General features: G+C 35.5%; 1 protein-coding gene across 1 annotated transcript; it reads left to right on the forward strand.

The window, feature by feature from the left end:
* Positions 1–3,284: 3,284 nt before the first annotated feature.
* On the forward strand, positions 3,285–18,061 carry ADAMDEC1 (ADAM like decysin 1). Its single transcript, XM_012774288.2, has 14 exons — positions 3,285–3,394; positions 4,416–4,534; positions 5,465–5,541; positions 7,288–7,366; positions 9,195–9,271; positions 10,465–10,651; positions 10,875–10,934; positions 11,775–11,846; positions 12,148–12,317; positions 12,690–12,771; positions 13,404–13,534; positions 14,379–14,556; positions 15,733–15,815; positions 17,040–18,061. The coding sequence occupies exons 1-14, from the start codon at positions 3,346–3,348 to the stop codon at positions 17,044–17,046; spliced, it is 1,371 nt and encodes a 456-aa protein (XP_012629742.2). The 5' UTR covers positions 3,285–3,345; the 3' UTR covers positions 17,047–18,061.
* Positions 18,062–21,143: the final 3,082 nt, after the last annotated feature.

Raw genomic sequence — 21,143 nt, forward strand, 5'->3', positions numbered from 1 at the left:
GGGCGGCAGCCGCGAGGGGCAGGCCCCGAGCCCAGCGCACGTGCAGCCAGCCCCCTACCCCACCTGCTGGTGGTGGCCGGCTTACCTGCGGTCCCACTGTCCCCGCCGGGCTCACGTCACCGCAGCCCCCAGCGCACACCTGTCCTGTCCGCCTCGCCCACCGCACACCCCAGGTGTCAGGGCCCGCACTCACCCAGCCCCCACCCTGCAGCGGAGCAGCTGGGGCTGCTGCAGGCCGGAGCCGGGATGGGGGATCGTGGCTAACCCCTCCTGGCCCCGTTTTGTTCCGCTCCAAGAAAACTCTAAAGAAGGATTTATTAATGCATATGTTCGGTGAAGAAGACAGTTAAATTTTAAAAAATTTAAAAGTACTGGTGCTTAAAGAGCCTTCAAGCAAAGAAAGTGATAAACATGAGTAATTTAAAAAGGAGCATAGGTACTAGATTATTAAGTATGAAATGTCCGATTTCCTTAAATGCTGAGTTTAATGGTTGATATTGTTGACATTTCACGTTAACAGTTGTTTTATTTTTATTGTGAAGGTACATCCTCAGTCTTGCAAATGCACGTTTTGGCTTGTGATTATCTTTCAATATTTTTTTTTTACAGCAATTTTTGTGAAACCCTGGATAAGTCAAAGATTTGTGTTATTTTTGAATATGAGTTCTGTCTTGGAACCAATGCAGTGCAGACAGGTCAAAATATCAATGAAATGTTTGCACAGTAAATGTGCAAATTATGCACATTTGCATATAGCAAATGTGGCACAGTATGTCAATGGTTTGAGAAGTTCCGTTCTGGTGATTTTCATCTTGAAAATGAACCACGTGGGTGACCTGAGACCAAGGTGGATAATGATGAGCTGAAAGCTGTAGTGGAAGCGAATCCATCTCAACCTACATGTGAATTGGCGGCAAGGTTTGACGTTACTATTCCAACAATATTGGACCATTTGAAACAAATCAGCAAGGTCAAGAAGCTGGATAGATGGGTTCCACATGAATTAAATCAGCATCAGAAGAGAAATCATCTCAAAGCTTGCCTTACTTCTCTGCCATAACATACAGGTGAACCATTTCTACACCGTATTGTTACCTGTGATGAAAAAATGGATTCTTTTTGACAATCACAAGTTGTTTGGCACAATGGTAGGATAAAGAGGAAGTGTCGAGACAGAATCCAAAACCAAATATTCATCCAAAAAGGTTAATGGTGTCTGTTTGGTGGTCCAGTGCTGGTATTATCCACTACGACTTCATGAAACCTGGTCAATCAATTACAGCAGATGTCTACTGCAACTAATTGGATGAAATGCTGAGGATACTTGCGATTAAGCAGCTGAGACTGGCCAAAAGAGACAGGCCAATCCTCTTGTAAGACAATGCCCAACTGCATGTCACACAAACAACAGAATGCTCAAACTATAGAAGCTGGACTTGGAAACTCTCATGGTCATCCACGATATTCACCAGACCTTGCACCAACTTAGTACCATTTCTTCCATGCTTTGGACCACTTCTTGCAAGGAAAAATATTCAATTCTCAACAGCTGTAGAAAATGCCTTTCGCGATTAATCGCCACTCGCTCTCTAGGCTTCTTCACTGCTGGCATAAATAAGCTGCTGTTAAGATGGCAAAACTGTGTTGATAGTTTAAGCACATACTTCGATTAATTCTACTTCTTGTTTGAGATATAATAAACTAACCTCTTGATTCAAAATTGAACATTTCATATTTAATGACCTAACATAAAACACACACACAAAAATAAATAGTAACATGGGGTCAAAATCATGGTAAAGCTAAGATACTTGACCACAACATGTGAGATGGCACAGAGTGGAACACTGATAAGAGTTAAGTCATTCCAGGATCATGTATTCTTTGATCATAGAAATATTAATACTATACTTTGTTAAAATTTTAATAGTAACTTGTAGAGAATATAAGAAGAGTGCTTATTTTCTGGACAAGCAAAATAAATACATATTATGGATAAAATGTTTTTAATTCCAGTGAAGGTAGAAGAAGAATAAAAATAAGAATAAAGAGGTGACTTTAAAACTTACAATCAGATGATAGGAAACTCCAAAATACATCAGTGAAAAGGAAGTTCAGTAGTTGGAGGGCATAGTGTTTTAGATGGGGAAAACTTTATAAATAGAAATTTAATTTGGCACTAACTCTCTGAAAAGCTCTGGGAAAATGTATACCAATAGTCTCAAATTGATTTACCATTTTAAACTAAATAATACCACTTCTAGAAATGTATCCTAAAAATGTAACCAGAAATTCAATCAAATCAATATATACAACCACATATTACATATGCACACAAAGAAATGTTCTAAAATCATTAAAATAATGTCTTAATATTCAATATCATGAAAATGCTTGCTATGGTGTTATGCAAAAAAAGGTTCTCAAACCCTTCGTATAATTAAAATTAATTTTCTTTCATTTCTTTCCTTTTATTAGTGCATAAACGAGAGATGAAAATAAATTGTCAAAATGTTAACAGAAGTCATTTCTTGATGTTGGGCCATTGAGTAACTAGCCTTTTACCCTCTGTATGGTTTTTGACATTTTTGATCATAAAAATGTATCATTTTTGTAGTACGAGAGATATTGTTATTTTTCTGAGAACTCATAGCATACCTCAAACATACTTCCTATGCAGAATAGTTTGGTTGAGGCTAACACTGTGGAGATTAATTACATTTGCACATTTCTTTATAGTTTTTTATGTGTTTATATAAATGCATATGAATTTTAAAATAAGCTAGAGGTAGTTGATATATTATCAGCATCTGCTTTTTATACATAAGGAGACTGAGGGTCAGAGAGATTTACAATATCCTGGCTTGTAGGACTTTGCCTGGTGGCTTTTTGATTCTCTCTGTTCTCTGCCAGTTTCTCAAAATATGCACAGAATACTGATATAGGTTCTGAATTTGTGGATCCATTTATATAGTGACACTGAATGACAATTTTGGTGCCTGTTTGGTAAATATGCGTGCAGGCACCTCAATCCCAGTTTGTACATTCCCACTGCTATAAGAACACCAGGGGCAAACAGCTGTCCAGATGTGAGTCCTTAATAAGCTGTAACCACAGATATAAATACCTCTCATAAATGAGGAACATTCTCATGATCTTGACACTGAAAGTTTTTTTTTACAATTTCCCAGAACTATTAAGAAACATTCCCCAATTTTACAGGAAAGTTGAAGTTTATATTTCCTTTTTCAACTTCTAGAGAAGTGGGGGAAGATAAAACTGGACAGCCAGGGAGACCACATCTTCATACTGTGTGTGACTTTCCAGCTACCTGCAGTAGCCAACATGTCTTGGGTCCTACTTTCTGTCTTCTGGCTCATTATTCAAACACAAGGTAAGCCCTAATATATTGGCATTTTATATAAAAGTCAAATTATTTGATGATTATTTAAAGAAATTTCATATGCTTTTATGATGCCAGATCACTAATTCTTGCATTTTGGTATATTTTCCACCTCTCTACAAAATATATGTAAATCTTTTCTGGGTATTTTAAGATACTTTAAATCACTGTATAAAACTTCTCATTTTTTTTTCAAAATGATATGTTTTAACAAATAACAAATTTTATGTTTGTACAATATTTTATAAAATGGATGAACCAAAATTACTTATCGTTCTATGCATTATATCTTTTTACTAGTAAATAAAGTTTTATTAATATCTTCATAAATCAATGCTGTTTTTAAAAAAATCTGCATTTTAGGATATATTCTTAAGAAAGATTCTCAGAAGTGGAATGACAGTGTCAAAAAGACTAGTCCTGGAAAAATAACTCTTTTTCTCTTTGAGGTTGATTATTGATAGATGAACCAATTTGATAACCAGTTTTCCACCTATATACCACAAATAAAGTCCATGGATGTCATCATTGGATATTTTACTAGTGGTCACATGATAAGCATGTTAAAAGTCAAGCTGTGAACCTACACATTTCCACATATAAACACCACATTTATGGTAAATCCTATACTGTAACAGGCTAAGTACCTAGCAAAAAAGCAAAAAACCTTACTAAAAGCTACCTAACTAAAAGCTACCAAAATTATCACTTGCTCAATGGTGCTGTGCAAAGGTTGCATGTGTAGAGCTAACTCTAGCATACATTTTGATCCAACTCGCAATGTCCTTTCTGGGCATTGTGGTCCAGGAATTATTTTATAATCTTCTCTTCATGTCTTTCCAGAATTGGGGAAGGGAGGAGCAAAAACTTCTTTGTCATCAAAGCTGAAGTAGAAGAATCAACTTGCTCTATCTAATTTAGTCTTCCAAACCCTTTCAACAAACCACCCAATAAAAGAAAACAAAACAAAACCTTAAAATATTTTATATCAATGTTATCTCTCTTTCTCTAGCAATAGCCATAAAGCAAACACCTGAATTAAAGCTCCATGAAGTAGTTCGTCCTAAAAAACTACACGTTTTACACAAAAGGGAGATTGAGAACAACCAGACAGAGAAGCAAGGTGAAGAGGTAAGTGACGTGAAAGACTGTGGTGGATTTTACAGCCATCTGAAGAGACAAGAAAGAGCATTTTCACTAATAGACATGACCTCACTTTTATTAATAGTAGTTTCACCTTGGAGCCCCCGTGTATAGTTCCCCTTTGCAGAGGGGATCTCTCACAGGAAAAAAAGATATGATTTCTCAGAATGGTATTACAGTTAAGCAACAGGGAGTTATCTATCTCACTTCATAAGGAAAGATAAAGCTGCTTTGAAATTTCTTCAAGTTTGGGGGGTAGGGGAAAAAGGAGCCAAGGAAGGGGAGCTGTTTCTAGAATGAGATTCTGTCGTTCCTGCCAGCCTCACTGAGCTCATGTCTTCCTTTCATCTCCCACTCCCTTTTCTCCAGTGAATTGCCTTTTCCTCAGCCATGTGGTCTATAATGGACAATTCACCTTTATCTCAGCAGTTAATATGATTTTTAAAATGTATTAGGAATATTAACTCTTTGATTATTCCATTGTTATGAATATTTCCCTCATTTTGTCATTTCACCTTATTTAATTCTTAGTAGGTTGTTGGTTGGCTTTCTTTAGTGGATTTGGTTTGGTTTTAAAGTAAGAAAAATAGAAATCTTATAATATCATCCCTGTGGTGATCCATTGTGGCACACAGGACAGTATACTGTACACTAAGGCAAATGATAAGTCCTTGTCTCACATATGAGAGTTAGTTTAATCTGTAAGTATTATCACCATGTGGTTGTACCTTTTGGAAGTCCTTCGTAATGCACAACTTGCTTTGTTTTATATATCTTAAAAACATAAGAGAATTGCTTTTATCCTATATGCATTTATGATTATTATTCCAGAATATACTACACATTATATTGTAACTATATCACATAGGTTCAGAAATACAAACTGTTTGAGGTAATTATACCATTAAATATTTTCAGGAAAGATATGAACCTGAAGTTCAGTATCAGATTATGTTAAATGGAGAAGAAGTCATTCTTCATCTACAAAAAACCAAGTAAGTCGTACCTCCTGAAAGTCTAATAACTTTATTATATTAGAAGAATATGGAAAAAGATTTTCTTGAGGCTCTTTTCAGTGTGGTTTGAGATAGAAGTCACAAAGCATATTAAGCTTTAGTTTGTGCTAATGTTGCCTAAGAAGGTTGATGCTTTCCTTGGAAATTATATGCACAGTGTAAAACAAAAAGAGCTACACATATAAATGACTTTCTTCCTTGACCTTCCAGGAACTTACTGCACATCTTTTCTACCCATGTAAACTCAAACCTTTGATGCAGCTTTCCATTACTTTCTTTTTCTTTTTCTTCATTTTTTAAAAAATTTTAGAATATTACAGGGCTACAAATGTTTTGGTTACATGGATTGCTTTTATACTGCTTGAATCAAAGTTGTAAATGTGCCCATCACCCAGATAGTATACACTGTACCCATTAGGTATGATTTCACACCTTCCTTACCCTCTCCTCCCACCTGCATGATTTCCATTGAGTTTTACTTCCATGTGTGAATATGAGTGCTGATTGGTTAGCTCCGATCTAATAGTGAGTACATGTGGTGTTTGTTTTTTCATTCTTGCAATACTTCACTTAGGAGGATGGTCTCCAGTTCCATCCAGATTGTTGCAAAAGATATTCATTTTTTATGGCTGAGTAGTGCTCCATAGTGTATATATACTACATTTTATTAATCCACTCATGAACTGATAGGCACTTGGGTGGATTACACATCTTTATGATTGTGAATTGTGTTGCAATAAACATTCTAGTGCAAGTGTCCTTTTGATAAAATGACTTTTTTTTTCCTTTTGGTTTTAAATTCCTTTGGTTTTAAATAGTAGTGGGATTGCTGGATCAAATGGTAGGTCTACTTTTAGTTATTTGAGGAATGTCCATACTATTTTCCATAGAGGTTGCACAAATTTGAAGTCCCACCAGCAGTGTATAAGCGTTCCTTCCTCTCCATATCCACACCAGTATCTATTGTTTTGGGACTTTTTGCAAAGTCATTCTCACTAGAGTTAGGTGATATCTCATTATGGTTTTGATTGGCATTTTTCTGATGATTAGAGATATTGAGCATTTTTTTCATATGTTTATTGGCCATTAGTCTATCTTCTTTTGAAAAGCTTTTGTCCATGTGTTTTGCCAACTTTTTAATGAAGTTGTTTGATTTTTTTTTCTAATTTGCTTGAGTTCTTTGTAGATTCTAGTTATTAGCCCTTTATCAGATGTATAGCATGCAAATATTTTCTCCCATTCTGTAGTTTGTCTATTTGCTCTGTTGGTTGTTTATAAAAGCATAGGTCCAAGGCTGATTCAGGTGCAAAGCTTTGAGATAAATCCCAGGGGATGGGACTTCAGCTGGTTCTATAGTAGATAGAAAACTTCTCCCTGAATACAATGGTCCTTTATGTATATTTATGACCCAGCACCCTTCAGAGGTTCTGTGGAGGTTGTGTTTCTGGTGTAAAAAAAAAAATCTCAAAATAACTCATTTGAAAGCAGAGAATCTGCAGCTGAGAAGTGGTTGAGAGGATTTCCTCCTTCAGGTGCAACAGGTATAACTAACACTTTGATTTGCTTCAGCAGCAGGATTCCAACATTGGAAATGGATGAATGAATCAGAATGTTAGCTATTTCTCATGGTAGACATTCTTGCTTCTTTAGTGCTGAAGATTGAATCAGGAAAATCTGCCTTTATGACCACCCTGATGGGTTAATTCAGCTTTTTGCTCTCTACAGGCATCTGCTGGGGCCAGACTACACTGAAACAGTTTACTCACCCAGAGGAGAGGAAATCACCACACACCCTGAGGACGTGGTAGGGTCTGAATGCTTTCTAGGACTCTTTGGGATCTGCTACTCGCATTGTTAAATTCATAGGTCCAGGGACAACTTTAAACAAAAAAATCAAAGAACTTGAAAGGAAAGTGCTAGTCTGTAACCAATGGGACAACAGATTGAAAACCACAATCAGCTTTTAAAGGTAGGAGTAGCAGGAGGCTTTTAAGTGTCACATTCTTAGAAGCAACCAAAGGTTCACTTCTCCCTAGACCATCTTCTCCATAGGTTAGAAATATTCTCCTCTATAGGTACTTGAAAGCTCATGTCACTATTTACTATTTTCTGAAGATACATGCTTTCATCCTGGGATCAGCAATGAGACATCAATTATTTAATTAGTATTTTTATATCTGATTAAACTTCCATCTTTTAGATAATGCCAGGACCTAGATGTCAGACATAAAGAATCATGGCATAGAGAATCAAGGAGGAAAGGGAAGAAAATACAAAAAAGTTTCAATCACTCTAGAAAACACAAATCTAATCCACAATGACAGAAAACAGATCAGGGGTTTCCCAGGGACGAGGGCGGAGGGAATTACTTGGGACGAGACACAAGAGAATTATTTGGGATAATGGAAATATCCTGCATCCTAATTGTAGTCATGGTTACACAGAGTTATAAAATTGGCCAAACTCATTGAAAAGTACAATTAGAATGGGTGTATTCTAGAATTTGCATATTATGCCTCAATAAATTTGATATTGTAAAACATCAAAAAAAAAAAGTTTCAATCAAGAGGTGTTCCCAAGCTAAGAAGAGTTTCTCAGAGCCATCCTCTAGGGCACCCTAAACATGTATGGCTCTCTAAAAAAAAATAAAAGACAAAATTGTGACACAACATGCCTCTTTGTTCCCTTCACTCACGAAAATTCTTAGTTCATGAATATTTGGATTTTTGCTAACATTATCTTCAGAGGAAAGTGTCTGATGAATTAATTCATGCTCAAATGTTAATGGCTAATGGTACATTAATGCAGTACCTTTTCCAGGTCATCTATGAGACAGTGTTTAAGTTGACAAGGTTTCTTCCAAAGAGGGGAAAACATAGATGTGAAATTTCATATCCTGAAGCAAATCAGCTTATTTTTAACTAGTTTTAAAATTAGCTTTCTAGGATCATTCCACATAAGTGGCCCCCTAACTTTACCAATATAGACTAGCAACCATGTCTGAATCTCTAGTTGTAGACACATATTCTGGGTTTTGGGGCTGGTAAAGGGGTTCCACTAATAGACCAATTAAATGGTGATACAATCAGTTAGTCTGAGGAGCTCAAGAGCAGTAGTGTGGCATCTAGAGGACTCCAGAGTCCCCCCAAATAGGTGCCTCGTTTTATTAACATGTGATGCATAGTGCCTTTGAGACTCAGTACAGGGGAGCCTAATTCTTGAAAGTTGGCCCCCAAACCTGAGAGCCCAACAAGAGTACTATGAATCCCAAGGGAACTAGCTACATCTCAGAGGCAACATCCACTTTCACCATGAGCCCACTTAGGTTTAACCTCCCTGGACTTCCCCTTAGTGCAAATTAGGGTCAGAAAAACAGCTTAGCCTCAAAATATGGGGAGTTTCCAGGGTCATCTGTGGAGCAATTCATAAAACCTCTAAGGCTCTCACTGTTTTTGTTTTTGGGAGTTGGTCTGGCCACAGCCATTACTTGAAGAACTTTCCTACATATTCAAGATGGCAGCTCCTCTCACATATATTGAGTGATACATATATCCTCATAGCATATATATACATGCATATACATATGTTGTTTTTTTTCCTTGTAAAGCCTAGTTTTTTTTTTTCCACTCCAGGAACATTGTTACTATGAAGGAAACATCCTAAATGAAAAGGATTCTGTTGCCAGCATTAGTACCTGTGATGGGTTAAGGTGAGAGCCACTATCAAAAATATCAAACATCATGCAGCATTTTGTTATACAGGATGAGCTCTTCCAGGACATTATTATGTATTCTTACTATTATGGTAATTTTTTCTCCATTGCTAAAATTCTGACTATTTGTGTTTAAAGTGAAGAATAGAGTCTCACCCTTATACTTGTTTCATAATCTGCTGTACTAAGAAGAGTCAGGCTTGGCGATGTTAAACACAAATGCTACACTCTGAACTTAATGATATCTGAAAAAAAATGAAAGAAAAATGATATCTGAATCCACTTTCAAGTTTATCCACCCTGCTTTCTGCAACAATTGTATTTTGTTTTCTAAAAGATTCTACCCTGCAACCATCCAGTTGAACTTAATTTTTTAAAGCGTGTATATGTATGTCTGCTGACATGGCTAATTCTTGTCAATTGGGCAACACTTGGAAAGTAAAAAAAAAGTGCAAATAAGATAATAACAACTACTACAAAATTTGACCTCTGTGTGATCTCTATTATTAGTATTTTGCCATATTTGCAGCCTTTTATGCATATAGACAAATATATCTTTCACGCGGTTGAAATTTGAAATGAAACACATAATTGTTCTTCCAACGTGGCTCATAGTTAACATGACATCATAAGTGTTTCCCAACTCATAAAATACCTTCACAGATATCATTTTTAATGACTGTGTTGGCATTGTAATATTTTATCATATTCATTTGCTTTCTATTTTTGAACTAATTATTTTTCTAAAAAGAAAGATTCTTTAAACTACTGCTGGTCCTGACTTGTTACTCTGGCTGGTGTACTAATCATTCTTTATCTCCTCTGTGGTTTTTGGCATTTAAATATTCTTTTACTCCACTCCCCATTATATTCCTGGAATATGCCAAGAAATATTTGTTACATGGGTAAATAAACTGTGGGAAAATATTTCCCACACTCATGGTGCAAATTCCAAATTTTTTGGAATTGCTTTATCTTGGTAATTCTTGTTCAGAATTCTCTTGATAAATAAGTTAGGCTTTATTTTATGTTGACAAATACTGATTATCACTTAAATTAGCACAAGTTACTGAAAGATCTATGAATGAAAATGTTATGTGTGAAATTAAGATGAGGGAGAGGCATCCTGAGGAGTAAACATGACTTTGTGTGTCAGGAAATCCTAAACTACAAGTCTTTGTATTTCACAGAGGATACTTCACACGTCATGAGCAAAGATATCTGATAAAACCTCTGAAAAGCTCCAACCAGAAAGAACATGCTATCTTTGTATATAGCCAAGAGGAACTAGACCCAACTAATGAGACATGTGGTGTGAGGAGTGTTGACAGGAAACAAGGCCTGGTTCGAACCTCTAGGTCCCTGGAAAACTCAGAGGTGAGTATACATAATTCTCTTAGCTCATCATTTATTTCTATTGTCTCAGCAATGACATGAGATAGACTCGAGTGCTCAGCAATGACTGGCACGTGTAAAGCCTGTTATGTATTTATTTATTCTTCAGTGTAACTTCTCTCCATGGGGAAAAATATATTTGTAAGCTTTTTAATCTTTTAGAATAAAGATAATTATTAACAATGATCTTTTATTCTTTGTAAAGCAAGATTTCCTTCGAGCACAAAAATACATTGATCTCTTCTTGGTGCTGGATAATGCCTTTGTGAGTATGAACTATGTGTGCCTCCTGGCCAGCTTAGTCCACTATTAAGTTTACTTATCAAGAAAAAGCAAGTAGTAAGCTATTCTAGCTAGCAATGCTGTCTGACCACCTGGTGGTCTTGGCTGTTCTCCCTCCCTGGCCAGCAATAGTTTTTATCTCCCCACTGCCTTTAATATCCATCTGCCACCAAAGTATTCAAATGAGGACAAAATACTTAATACCAGATAGCTATAGAAAGTCAACCACAAAATGAGAAATAAAAAAGGATGAGTTATTAAAATATTTCTACATTTAAAACATGAATATATATTTAATATAACTATTATATATAAAGTTGACAAAAAAACTATATGTAACATAAATTATATTACTGTATATACAGAAAAAACATGCTAGAATCTATGTTTCTACCTAGCAAATATTGCTTTGTAATCAAATTTTAATAATACTAACTTAACGTATGTTAACAATTATAATTAATTAAATTATAATTAATCAGTAATTATTAATACATTATCAATAATTTAATAATAAAATTTTATAAAAATCAAATTTTAATAATTGGTTTAAAAACATTCAGATTATTAATTCAATTTATTTAACTTAAAAATGAAGAACACTAACATTTTATATGAATGCCTAACTTTTACCAAAAAACTCTTAACATTTGAAATAGAATTTATTGAAGCACAGAGTTATACAGAATTTAATCATGGAATAAATAGATGTTAATTATGTTAAAATGTATAATTTTTTTCTTAAAATGTAAAATCCTGTACCCCATCAACTTTCTCACTTTAATTTGGTATTTAATTATACTTTGCACTTTGTATTTTACAGTACAAGAACTATAAGGAGAATCTAACGCTGATAAGAAGCTTCGTGTTTGACGTGGTGAACCTCCTCAATGTGGTGAGCTATCTGTCACATAAACCTTGTTTCTGCCTAGAAGCTTGGAGCTTCTCTATGATCCCACCAGCATGGGGTTAAGAAGGTCACAGTGCCTTTAGGTCAGCAGTTCTGGGGAAAGCAATGATCACCATCAAGGTAAAATCACATATTTTGTAGAACGCAACTTCTAGGATTTTTGCTTTCAAAATAGAAATTCATCACTTGTGGTCCATCACTTTATCCATCACTTGTGGTTAGTAAAAGCTCTCAAGCACTAAAGGAATACTGAATATTTTCATAAAGAAAAATGCTCTTTCCACAGATTTATAACACCATAGATGTTCATGTGGCCTTGGTAGGCATGGAAATCTGGTCTGACAGTGATAAGATAAAGGTGGTGCCCGACACAGGCACCATCTTTAACAACTTCCTGAAATGGCATCGTTCTAACCTGGGGAAAAAGAAGATACATGACCATGCTCAGCTTCTCAGGTGAGTGTACACTGGCCAGGCCCAGGTGTACATAGGCAGAGTGGTAGATAGTTATCCCTGAGGTTCCTTGGCAGAAATTTCTGCTCAATCATATCTCCCTTATCAATTGTCTAAATGCTTGAAGTTCCACCATGAGCAATTGACCTGTGAGAATATTGTAGGCCTGTATCAGATCACTAGAATGAGCTCTTGGATATGAGATAACAATCTTTGGTCATTATAATGCTATGGAATAGTAGAGGCTTTTCTAGGGCCTAGTGAATATATTAGATAAGAAAGTTAGGGCAGCCAGGGAATTCTGTAACATAATTAACAAAAGCTGATGGTTCTAAAGACTCAGATTTTAACAATGTATCTGTAACTTTCATATAGTGGGATTGGCTTCAACAATCGGCGTGTAGGAATGGCGGCCTCGAATTCCTTGTGTTCCCCATCTTCAGTGGCTGTTATTGAGGTTTGTAAACTTAAAGTTCCTTGTGCCTCTATGTCCCTTATGAAGACAGCATAATGCCATGTACAGAGTTGGCACAGTGAACATTTGTGGAATCAATAAATCAAAGTAAAAATGAAACTACTGCTAGATTATTGCACTGAAGATTCCTTGGATTATAAAAGAGAATATCCCCTTATAGTAGCCTTCCCAGAAACCTTCATTCTTTAGTACATGTTAGGGAATGAGAGCAGGATTATTGAAACAGAAAGGGGATCCCAGTACCTTCTGTGGCCTGGGCTAACTCTAAATTAGTCATTCCCAGTATCTGTGTCCAGAGAAATATGACAAGGAATAAAGGTGCATGTAGATGCAAGCACAGCTAATGACATGAGCATCATAACAATAGGTTTTGGAGACCTCTGATATAATAGCTATTAGCACTTCCTATAAGGAATGCAATTAATTTAATCATGGTTTACTGAGAATTTAGTATCTATTAGTTCAACAAATAGTCATTGAGCACCAGTATTTATTGGATTTGTAGGACCCAACCATTGCAGATGTTCTTTCAACATTTTGCAATAAACAATGATGGGAAGAGAAGCGGAGAACTAATTGAATAAGAAGTAATAGAAGTTTCCACTTTCTTCCAGGGTAAAAAAAAGAACAATGTGGCTCTCGTAGGAGTGATGTCACATGAACTAGGCCATGTCCTGGGGATGCCTGATGTTCCATATAACACTAAATGTCCTTCTGGCAGTTGTGTGATGAATCAGTATCTGAGGTGAGACCTTATCACTCTAGAGAAAAACAAGTATGTCCCTAACGTTGAAGAATTCAGATGCAATCTACGTAAGTTGGATGGCCATTTTTTCCCCTAAAGGCTGTGCATCCCATTAATTCAACCTCCAGTCTCTTGAAACACAGGTTTGACCAGCTCTCAGGGATCATTCTTTAACATTTCCAAATATGCCAACACAGAGCTTATAGTATGGTGACCCTATTATTCTAACTTAAAATATTTTTAACTTAAAATGATATTTTAGTTTTCTAGAAATAATTAATCTAAGATGAGGACAGCATCTTCTTATTTTCCCATCATCAATCAACCCATCAATTTTACATATTTAGTAAATTACCTGTTAATGCCAGGTATTTTGCAAAAACTTGGGGTAGAAAAATAAAGAAAACATACCTTGTTCTTGAAGTGCTCATGAATATGAAGAGAAATATATCCATAGAACCTAGAAGCTTGCAATTATGTCCCTTCTCTCATGCATTTATCATTACTATTATCTCTTACCCCTCATCCCTCAATGCAGGATAAGTAGATGAAAGCAAATGGTAATGGTCATCACTGTTGTCATTTAGGACAATACTGAATCCACATGAAAATATAAATTCTTCCAGCTCTACAACTAGGTCTCTAGGGAAAAAAAATTTCCATTAGTATGAATGCTCTACTGCCCACCACATTTAATACAGTGCATTCCTCAACAAGTACTAAATTTGGAATTTATATTGAACTCGGTTATATGATCCAATAAGTCAGATTCTCTTGTTCATTTATCACACAAAAGCCACCACACGGTGTGTCCTGTTATATCTGAGTTTTCTTCTGGTTACAGTTCAAAATTCCCAAAGGATTTCAGTACATCCTGCCGCTCACATTTTCAGAGATATATGTTATCTCAGAAACCAAGGTGCCTGCTGCAAGCACCTATCCCTAAAAACATAATAACAAAACCAGTGTGTGGGAACCGACTTCTGGAAGTGGGAGAAGACTGTGATTGTGGCTCTCCTAAGGTATGAAAAGGTTTAAAATACAAGTTGCCTTTAAAGTTTCTCAGAAAATGTATACACACAGTTCTTCATGCAGTTCTTGTATGTTTCAAAAGTTTATTCTGAAGTACTTTCCCATTTTTCTTTCTGCTGTATGTGTAATATTGTTTTATATTTCAAGTTCTAATTCATTAGCATTATTTTTGATGATGCTTTATTTTTATCTTAAACAGTTATCTTAGTGACTTGTTGATTATTTTCAAAATCTTTATTCTTTTTTACTGGTAGAGAATTGTAGCACAAACAATAATGAAAATATGATTTATACTTTTCAATTATTATATTTTTATTCTTTTCTATTTCTCATGGTATTTTTAAAACTTTCACTAAAATATATAATATAAATAATTCTTATATAAAAAATTATTTATATAATATAAATAATTCTTATCCTTAGGATGTAGGATATATTTTTACAATTTGCTATAGAGCTTTTCTTTCTCATGATGATGCATCATTCTGTTTATAGGTTACTTATGTGTACTTAAATAATTCAATAGTAGCTGCTGAATTTTTATCAAATTTTTCCATTTATTATAATAATATTAATTATTTTCTCCCCTTAGTCTCTTAATATGATGGATTATATTACTTTATTCTACTTAGTTGAAATACCCTTGTATGGTTGGTGAAGAAAACAAAAACCACCTCACGTAGTTGGAGAGTTATATTAATAATCTGTGGTTTTATTAATATTTTATTCACGTTTTTACATTTATATTCATAAGTGAGAATTGTGTGTGTGTGCATGTGTATTCATTGCAAGTCCCACTATGAGAAAATGCAGGCTTGGTAAAATAAATTAGAGATTTAAAAAACATTTTTTTCTCTAGTTTCAAACAGTTTGAATAGTATAGAAATATTGTTCCTTGAAGTTTCAAATTAATATCATCCAGACCAGATTTATTTGGAGTCATTCTTGGATAACTTTATTTCTGGCCTTCTAAGGGATAGTTTTCATTGCTCATAATTTTTCTTTCCTATTATTAAATGTCCTTGTTCATTTCTAATAAAATTTGTATAGCAGAGTAAGTTTAATAAGTGGAATATCATTGCTTTCTTGTACCAGAATTCTATGCACCTAGTATATGGGGATAAAAATATTGAACCCACTTTCCCCCCTGTGTGTGTTCTTTGAAGGATTGCACCAATCAGTGCTGCGAAGCCTTGACCTGCAAACGGAAGCCTGAAGCTGACTGTGGGGACATCCCCAACCATATCACGTAAGACCGTTGGTTTTCTTTGTTACAAAGTATTTTCTCAGTTTTATTTCAGTTTTGAGAAAGATGTGTCCTTAAGTTCTATAATACACTAAAACACAATTTATGTCTTATAAGTAACTCATTTTTGGAGAGGAAATGAAAGTAACCATTATGAACATAACTAAGGGTGTGTGGACATACACTCGTGAGAAAAGTGGCAACTTTGACATCAGTGAGATTAGGGCTGCTGAAATCTGTGCCAAAAATTGTATAAATTCCTGTTACTGTTCATAAGTTAAATGCAAGCTAAAATGAGAAAAAGAAAAGTATATTTAAAAATAACCTCGGTTATGAACACATTTTATTCTTGGTGAAGAGCTGATAATTGTAACTTGCAAGGTAGTCAGAAAATCAATAGCATTTAAGAACATGCTGTAAGACTTGGCAATTTTATTCCTTTTATTATAAGTTGTCCCAGTGAGTCATAATATAAGTATGATTTTTGTGTCTTATACAATCCTATTCATATAGGATTGAGCTAGAAAACCCAGCTGCTTAGAATATTATATTTGTTTCAGTAAAAAATATTCTCTGAATATAAAAATGGCAATAACAACAACAAAAATCACAAATAGGGGAAAGACTCAGGATACATTATATGAGAGGAGTTATTCTCTACCCTTCCCCCTTTTTCTGAATCTTTTCTGGAATTGAAACTGCAGAGAGTGTATAATGAAAATAATTGACTCAAACACCATTGATTATCACTTTCTCAGAAAAGGACCAACAAGGTCAAGATAAGAACTATCACTTGTTTATTTACCAAGCACCACTTAACAGCCTGCGTGAACCATGGTATGAATCCGCTCTGCGAGAATTTTGGAAATCGTGCCCAGGCCAGAAGCACAGTATCTGAAAAAAAATATCTTTAAGGGCTTAAAATGATAGGTAAACATGCCTTCTGCTGTGCAAAATAGAGTCTAATTTACAACCACGGAGAGAAAATTGGACACGGACTCAGGAAACTCAAATTCTAGTCTTTTCTGCCAAAAACTAGCTGTGGGACTTTAAGCCAAAATACTTAATTAGTTTTCTCACTTATAAAATATGCAGCTAATGATATTGTCTCTTAGTAATGTTATTAGTATTATTTAAATTCTATAAAATTTAATTATCATTATTATATATTATTTTATAATTTATAATAACCATGGCTTCCAAACATTTTCTTTTTCTTTTAACCAGAAAGTGAATGAAAAAGTCTACTTCATTGAGAGGGTACCTTGCCAGGACAAGAATCAAGAACATTAATCATGCCGGAAGTCTTGTGTTATTTTTACCTTTGTACTTAGATATATTTGGTTTTCACTTGTCAGTCTACTTTCTATAGATTTACCAGTGCAGCCAACTGGTAAATGGATGTACTTAGAGAAGTTGCTTGTCTGTTTAAGCCTGATCTCTCATGTTTTTTTTTAAAGATCATAAAGCTATGACTTAGTTCTGTTCTATGGAGAACAAAAGATACTAGCTTTTGACCAAAACATCTCAAAAAGCTCTGCTGAATTATTCAGAGTCAACCAAGAATTGTAAAATCACAGGTGATTTGTACTTTAAGCCCTCTCTCGTTTTACTAAGATAGCCTATGAAAAAATGAGAGCACTTGATGGGTGAAGGCGTTGGCAGCAGAAAGGAGAGAAAGATCAGGTTCCCTGTTCCTCCTCCGTGTTCACCTTGCTTTGCTCTTATAAATGTGGTATTTTTCTATATCATGGCAAGAATAAATAAATATAAACATTTTTTCATTTTATCATGTGTAATCCTATACTATGCACATCTCTTTCATTATCACATATAATGGTTTATTTTGAGAAGTCTACATTGATTACATTTTTTTTTTTTTGAGACAGAGTCTAGCTCTGTCACCCAAGCTAGAGAGCAATGGCATCATCATAGCTCACTGCAACCTCAAACTCCTGGGCTTCTCCTGCCTCAGCATCCTAAGTAGCTGGGACTACAGTTGTGTGCCATGACACCTGGCTAATTTTTCTATTTTTAGTAGAGATGGGTCTTGCTTTTGCTCAAGCTGGTCTCGAACTGCTGAGCTCAAGCGATCCTCCCACCTCGGCCTCCCCAGAGTGCTAGGATTACAGACGTGAGCCACCTCGCCCAACCCATTGCTTCCATTTTAATCAAGCTTGAAAGGAAGGCTTTCATTCATCTATTGATTTAATGAAACATCATGCCAATAAAAACACAACTTTTTGAGGTTTTTCTGTGTGGTCATTTTCAAAAATGAGTATTTTTTTCAAGCTGTGTTGTAGGTTCATGTTAGGCGTTGAAGCCTCACATAATTGGAAAATCTTCCCTGTGGTCATTTGGCAGTGTTGCCACGGAGAGCCAGGCAGCACTATGTGGATGTGAGAAAAGGAGATCACATGATCTTTTAATGCGTACAGTGAAATGATGTGAGGCCAGTCACACAGGAAGACACGACTTCTTCCTGAGGTTTCATCATCTAAATATGTTTTAATAATTATTCAACAAAAGAGAAATTCCTCAAATTTCCATATATAACTGTGCTGGGAGAATAGAACCTTAGACGTGGAGCTTTGAAACCAGTGGCCTTCTGGGAAGTTCTGCCTGCTGGTGGTGGCTCTCTTCCCCTTTGTGGCCTTTCTGTCATTGGGCACTGACAGTGTTCCAGGTGAAGCTGCTTGCCAGGTGCGTGTGTCAGCCCAGGTGCTGCCCCAGGACATGCCATGCCAGGATCTCCACTGCCTACTGGTCTGATACAAACTCCAGGCCATTCTTCCAAGGTAAAAAAGGTTTCTATTTTTATTGTTATTGTTCTCCAAAAATACATTTTTCTATTTCAAAATATTAACCCTTTGGACTTGCTTGCATTTTTCTTGATTCCTTTATTCTACTCGGGATTTAATTTTTTAAATACCCCAGATTTTACAAAGCGCGGCAGTAGAAGAAAAAACTGGAGTTTCTTTTCATACAAACTTATTTGTATTTTTTTATATTTCAAATTATTGATACATTCAAAGAGTAATTTTAATTTCTATAATTTTTGCTAACTGTGTTGAGTCACACTTGACATCCGAGTGCAAAGGGTTAAGGGGGTAGAGATTTTTTTTTGATACATGGCTTGAATCAGGGCTATAAATGTGCCCATCACCAGAATAATGTTCATTATACCCGTTAGGTGGGTTTTTGCCCTTTCCTCCCCTCCCTCTGCCCCCTGCTTGATTTACAATGACTTTTACTTTTCTCTGTGTACTTGTGTGGCCATCGGTTAGTTGCATTTGTTAGACAGTGCATGTGGTGTTTGTTTTTCCATTCTTGAGATACTTCACTTAGGATAATGGTCTCTAGTTCTTTACAAATTGCTGCAAGAGGCATTAATTCATCCTTTAAAAAGAAAGTTTTTCTTAAGGTATCCTTTTCCCCAACCTTACTCTCAGGTAGAGGTTTCTTATAGTAGAACTATTTGAGTTGCAAGGATTAAAGCCCAGTGCAGCTGGAGACAGCTAGCACGGGCTCGTGAGTGTCAATTGTTAAATGTTAAGGAATATTGTGAGCTGGTTGTTAAACACAACCATGACTGAAACCCAACCTTTGTAAATTTACAATTAATTAAATCATATTAAAAGAAAAGGAAATACTCAAAACATATTACTTCCTATTATGCTATACTTTATTAAGCTATGCTGTTTGGTTATTTAAAGTCTGTGTGTCTGAGTCCCAAGTTCTTGCCTAACTAAAATGCCCTATTTCGTAAATCTTAATTTTGAAAGGATTCTTCATTTATCATGAAAAATATCCACTTTTTCAGAAAACTGACTTAAAGATGTAGGTAATTTTTAAAGGCTGTTTGTAATTGACATGCCCTCCCCTAAGATAACCAACTGAAATGAAATCTTTCCCATAGAATTTACCAGGAGTCATAGAATTCTTTCAGAAAAAAAAGTACACCATTGCTATAATAAAGAATTAAATACTATTTTTGGAAACCTCCAGATGGTTGGTATGTTGGTAGACCAAACATCTGGATGGTTTGCTTTTGCTGTTTAACAATGTGCATACAGTTTAACAGTTAAATGTGATGTGTTTTTAACATCTAGCAATGACTTTTCAAAGGCATAAATATGTTTCCAACCAAAGCAGAAACAAAACCATCATAAATTTGTTCACTGTGTAAGTTTTTCAAAGTATTTTCACATTTTTATTCTAGTTTACTTCTCAATGAGATTGATAGAGACATGCATGACAAATATTGTTTTTGTTTTATTGTGGGAAAATCTATGCCAAAAAGATTAAGTGATAAATCTAAGGTTCTGTAGAACACTTATGGTAAACACAGAACTCAAACTCAAATCCAGAGTCCAAAAGGCAGGAATTTCATCATTTTATCCTCAATTCTAATGGGATTATATCTTGAGATGAATGAATGCTACATGTTAAAGTATTCAGATAGCACATTTCATTTATGAATACGTACAATGTGTCATAAGTACTAAGAGAACATAGGGTGGTGTTAGAAAGTATGTGTGGGCTTGAAGTACAACCCCTGTGAGAGTGCTTAGTGATTTGCTTTCTAAAGACACTGATTGCTCCTATGAACAAGAATGGTGGAGAAGACTTGGTAAAGCCTGGGGTTGATACACCAAAATAAATAACAGACTAAAAGTATGGAATAAACACTGTGTTTTAAGGAAGGTATTCTGCAGTAGGCATTCTGGAATCTTGTGCCAGAAGTTGGGCTTTCTTCTGGAAGTTTTCTTTAGAATGAGGGTTTGATTAAAGAGTGCTAGGGTGTCCACAGGCCCAGCACCTTACCACCTAGCACATAATTTAACACCTTGCCCGTAGCTTGGTACCAACTGGGCACTAAGCAAATGAAAGCAAGAATGAATGAAGGAACCAACGCCTCAGGAGAGAATGGGAGGAGAGAGCTGCACACAATGTCGTTTTAACTTTACTCATTCTGAAACCTACCACCACCTAGTGAGAACTCTAAACTGGCAGAACTTTTCATTCTGAGATCACATTCACCTAGATTTTGGCACCTTTATCAATATAGGATGAGAGGCAAGAAGAGAGAAACATGTGGGAAGAAGATAGTCCCCTCGCCCATCTTACAGTTAAACAAGAACAACAAAAAACAAAATGAAGAACACACATGCTGTTGTCTCACATATACAAAGTTCTACAGGATGTAAGAAAGCAGTAATAAGTCAAAGTGTAGGGTAGTTAATATGGTTGGCATGGACAGGTGGGAAGAAGCTGAGAGGGAGAACCCAAGGTTTGACAATTTAGTACTAATCAGTTAAATTAGAACTG

The sequence above is a fragment of the Microcebus murinus genome, chromosome 24, assembly GCF_040939455.1.
Source record: "Microcebus murinus isolate Inina chromosome 24, M.murinus_Inina_mat1.0, whole genome shotgun sequence".
NCBI lineage: Eukaryota > Metazoa > Chordata > Mammalia > Primates > Cheirogaleidae > Microcebus > Microcebus murinus.

Bases quoted from the DNA above. Each gene is read 5' to 3' on its own strand.
- ADAMDEC1 (XM_012774288.2), top strand. From the start codon at position 3,346: ATGTCTTGGGTCCTACTTTCTGTCTTCTGGCTCATTATTCAAACACAA. The intron at 4,535-5,464 runs GTAAGTGACGTG...AAATATTTTCAG, and splicing joins CAGAGAAGCAAGGTGAAGAG to GAAAGATATGAACCTGAAGT. The intron at 9,272-10,464 runs GTGAGAGCCACT...TGTATTTCACAG, and splicing joins AGTACCTGTGATGGGTTAAG to AGGATACTTCACACGTCATG.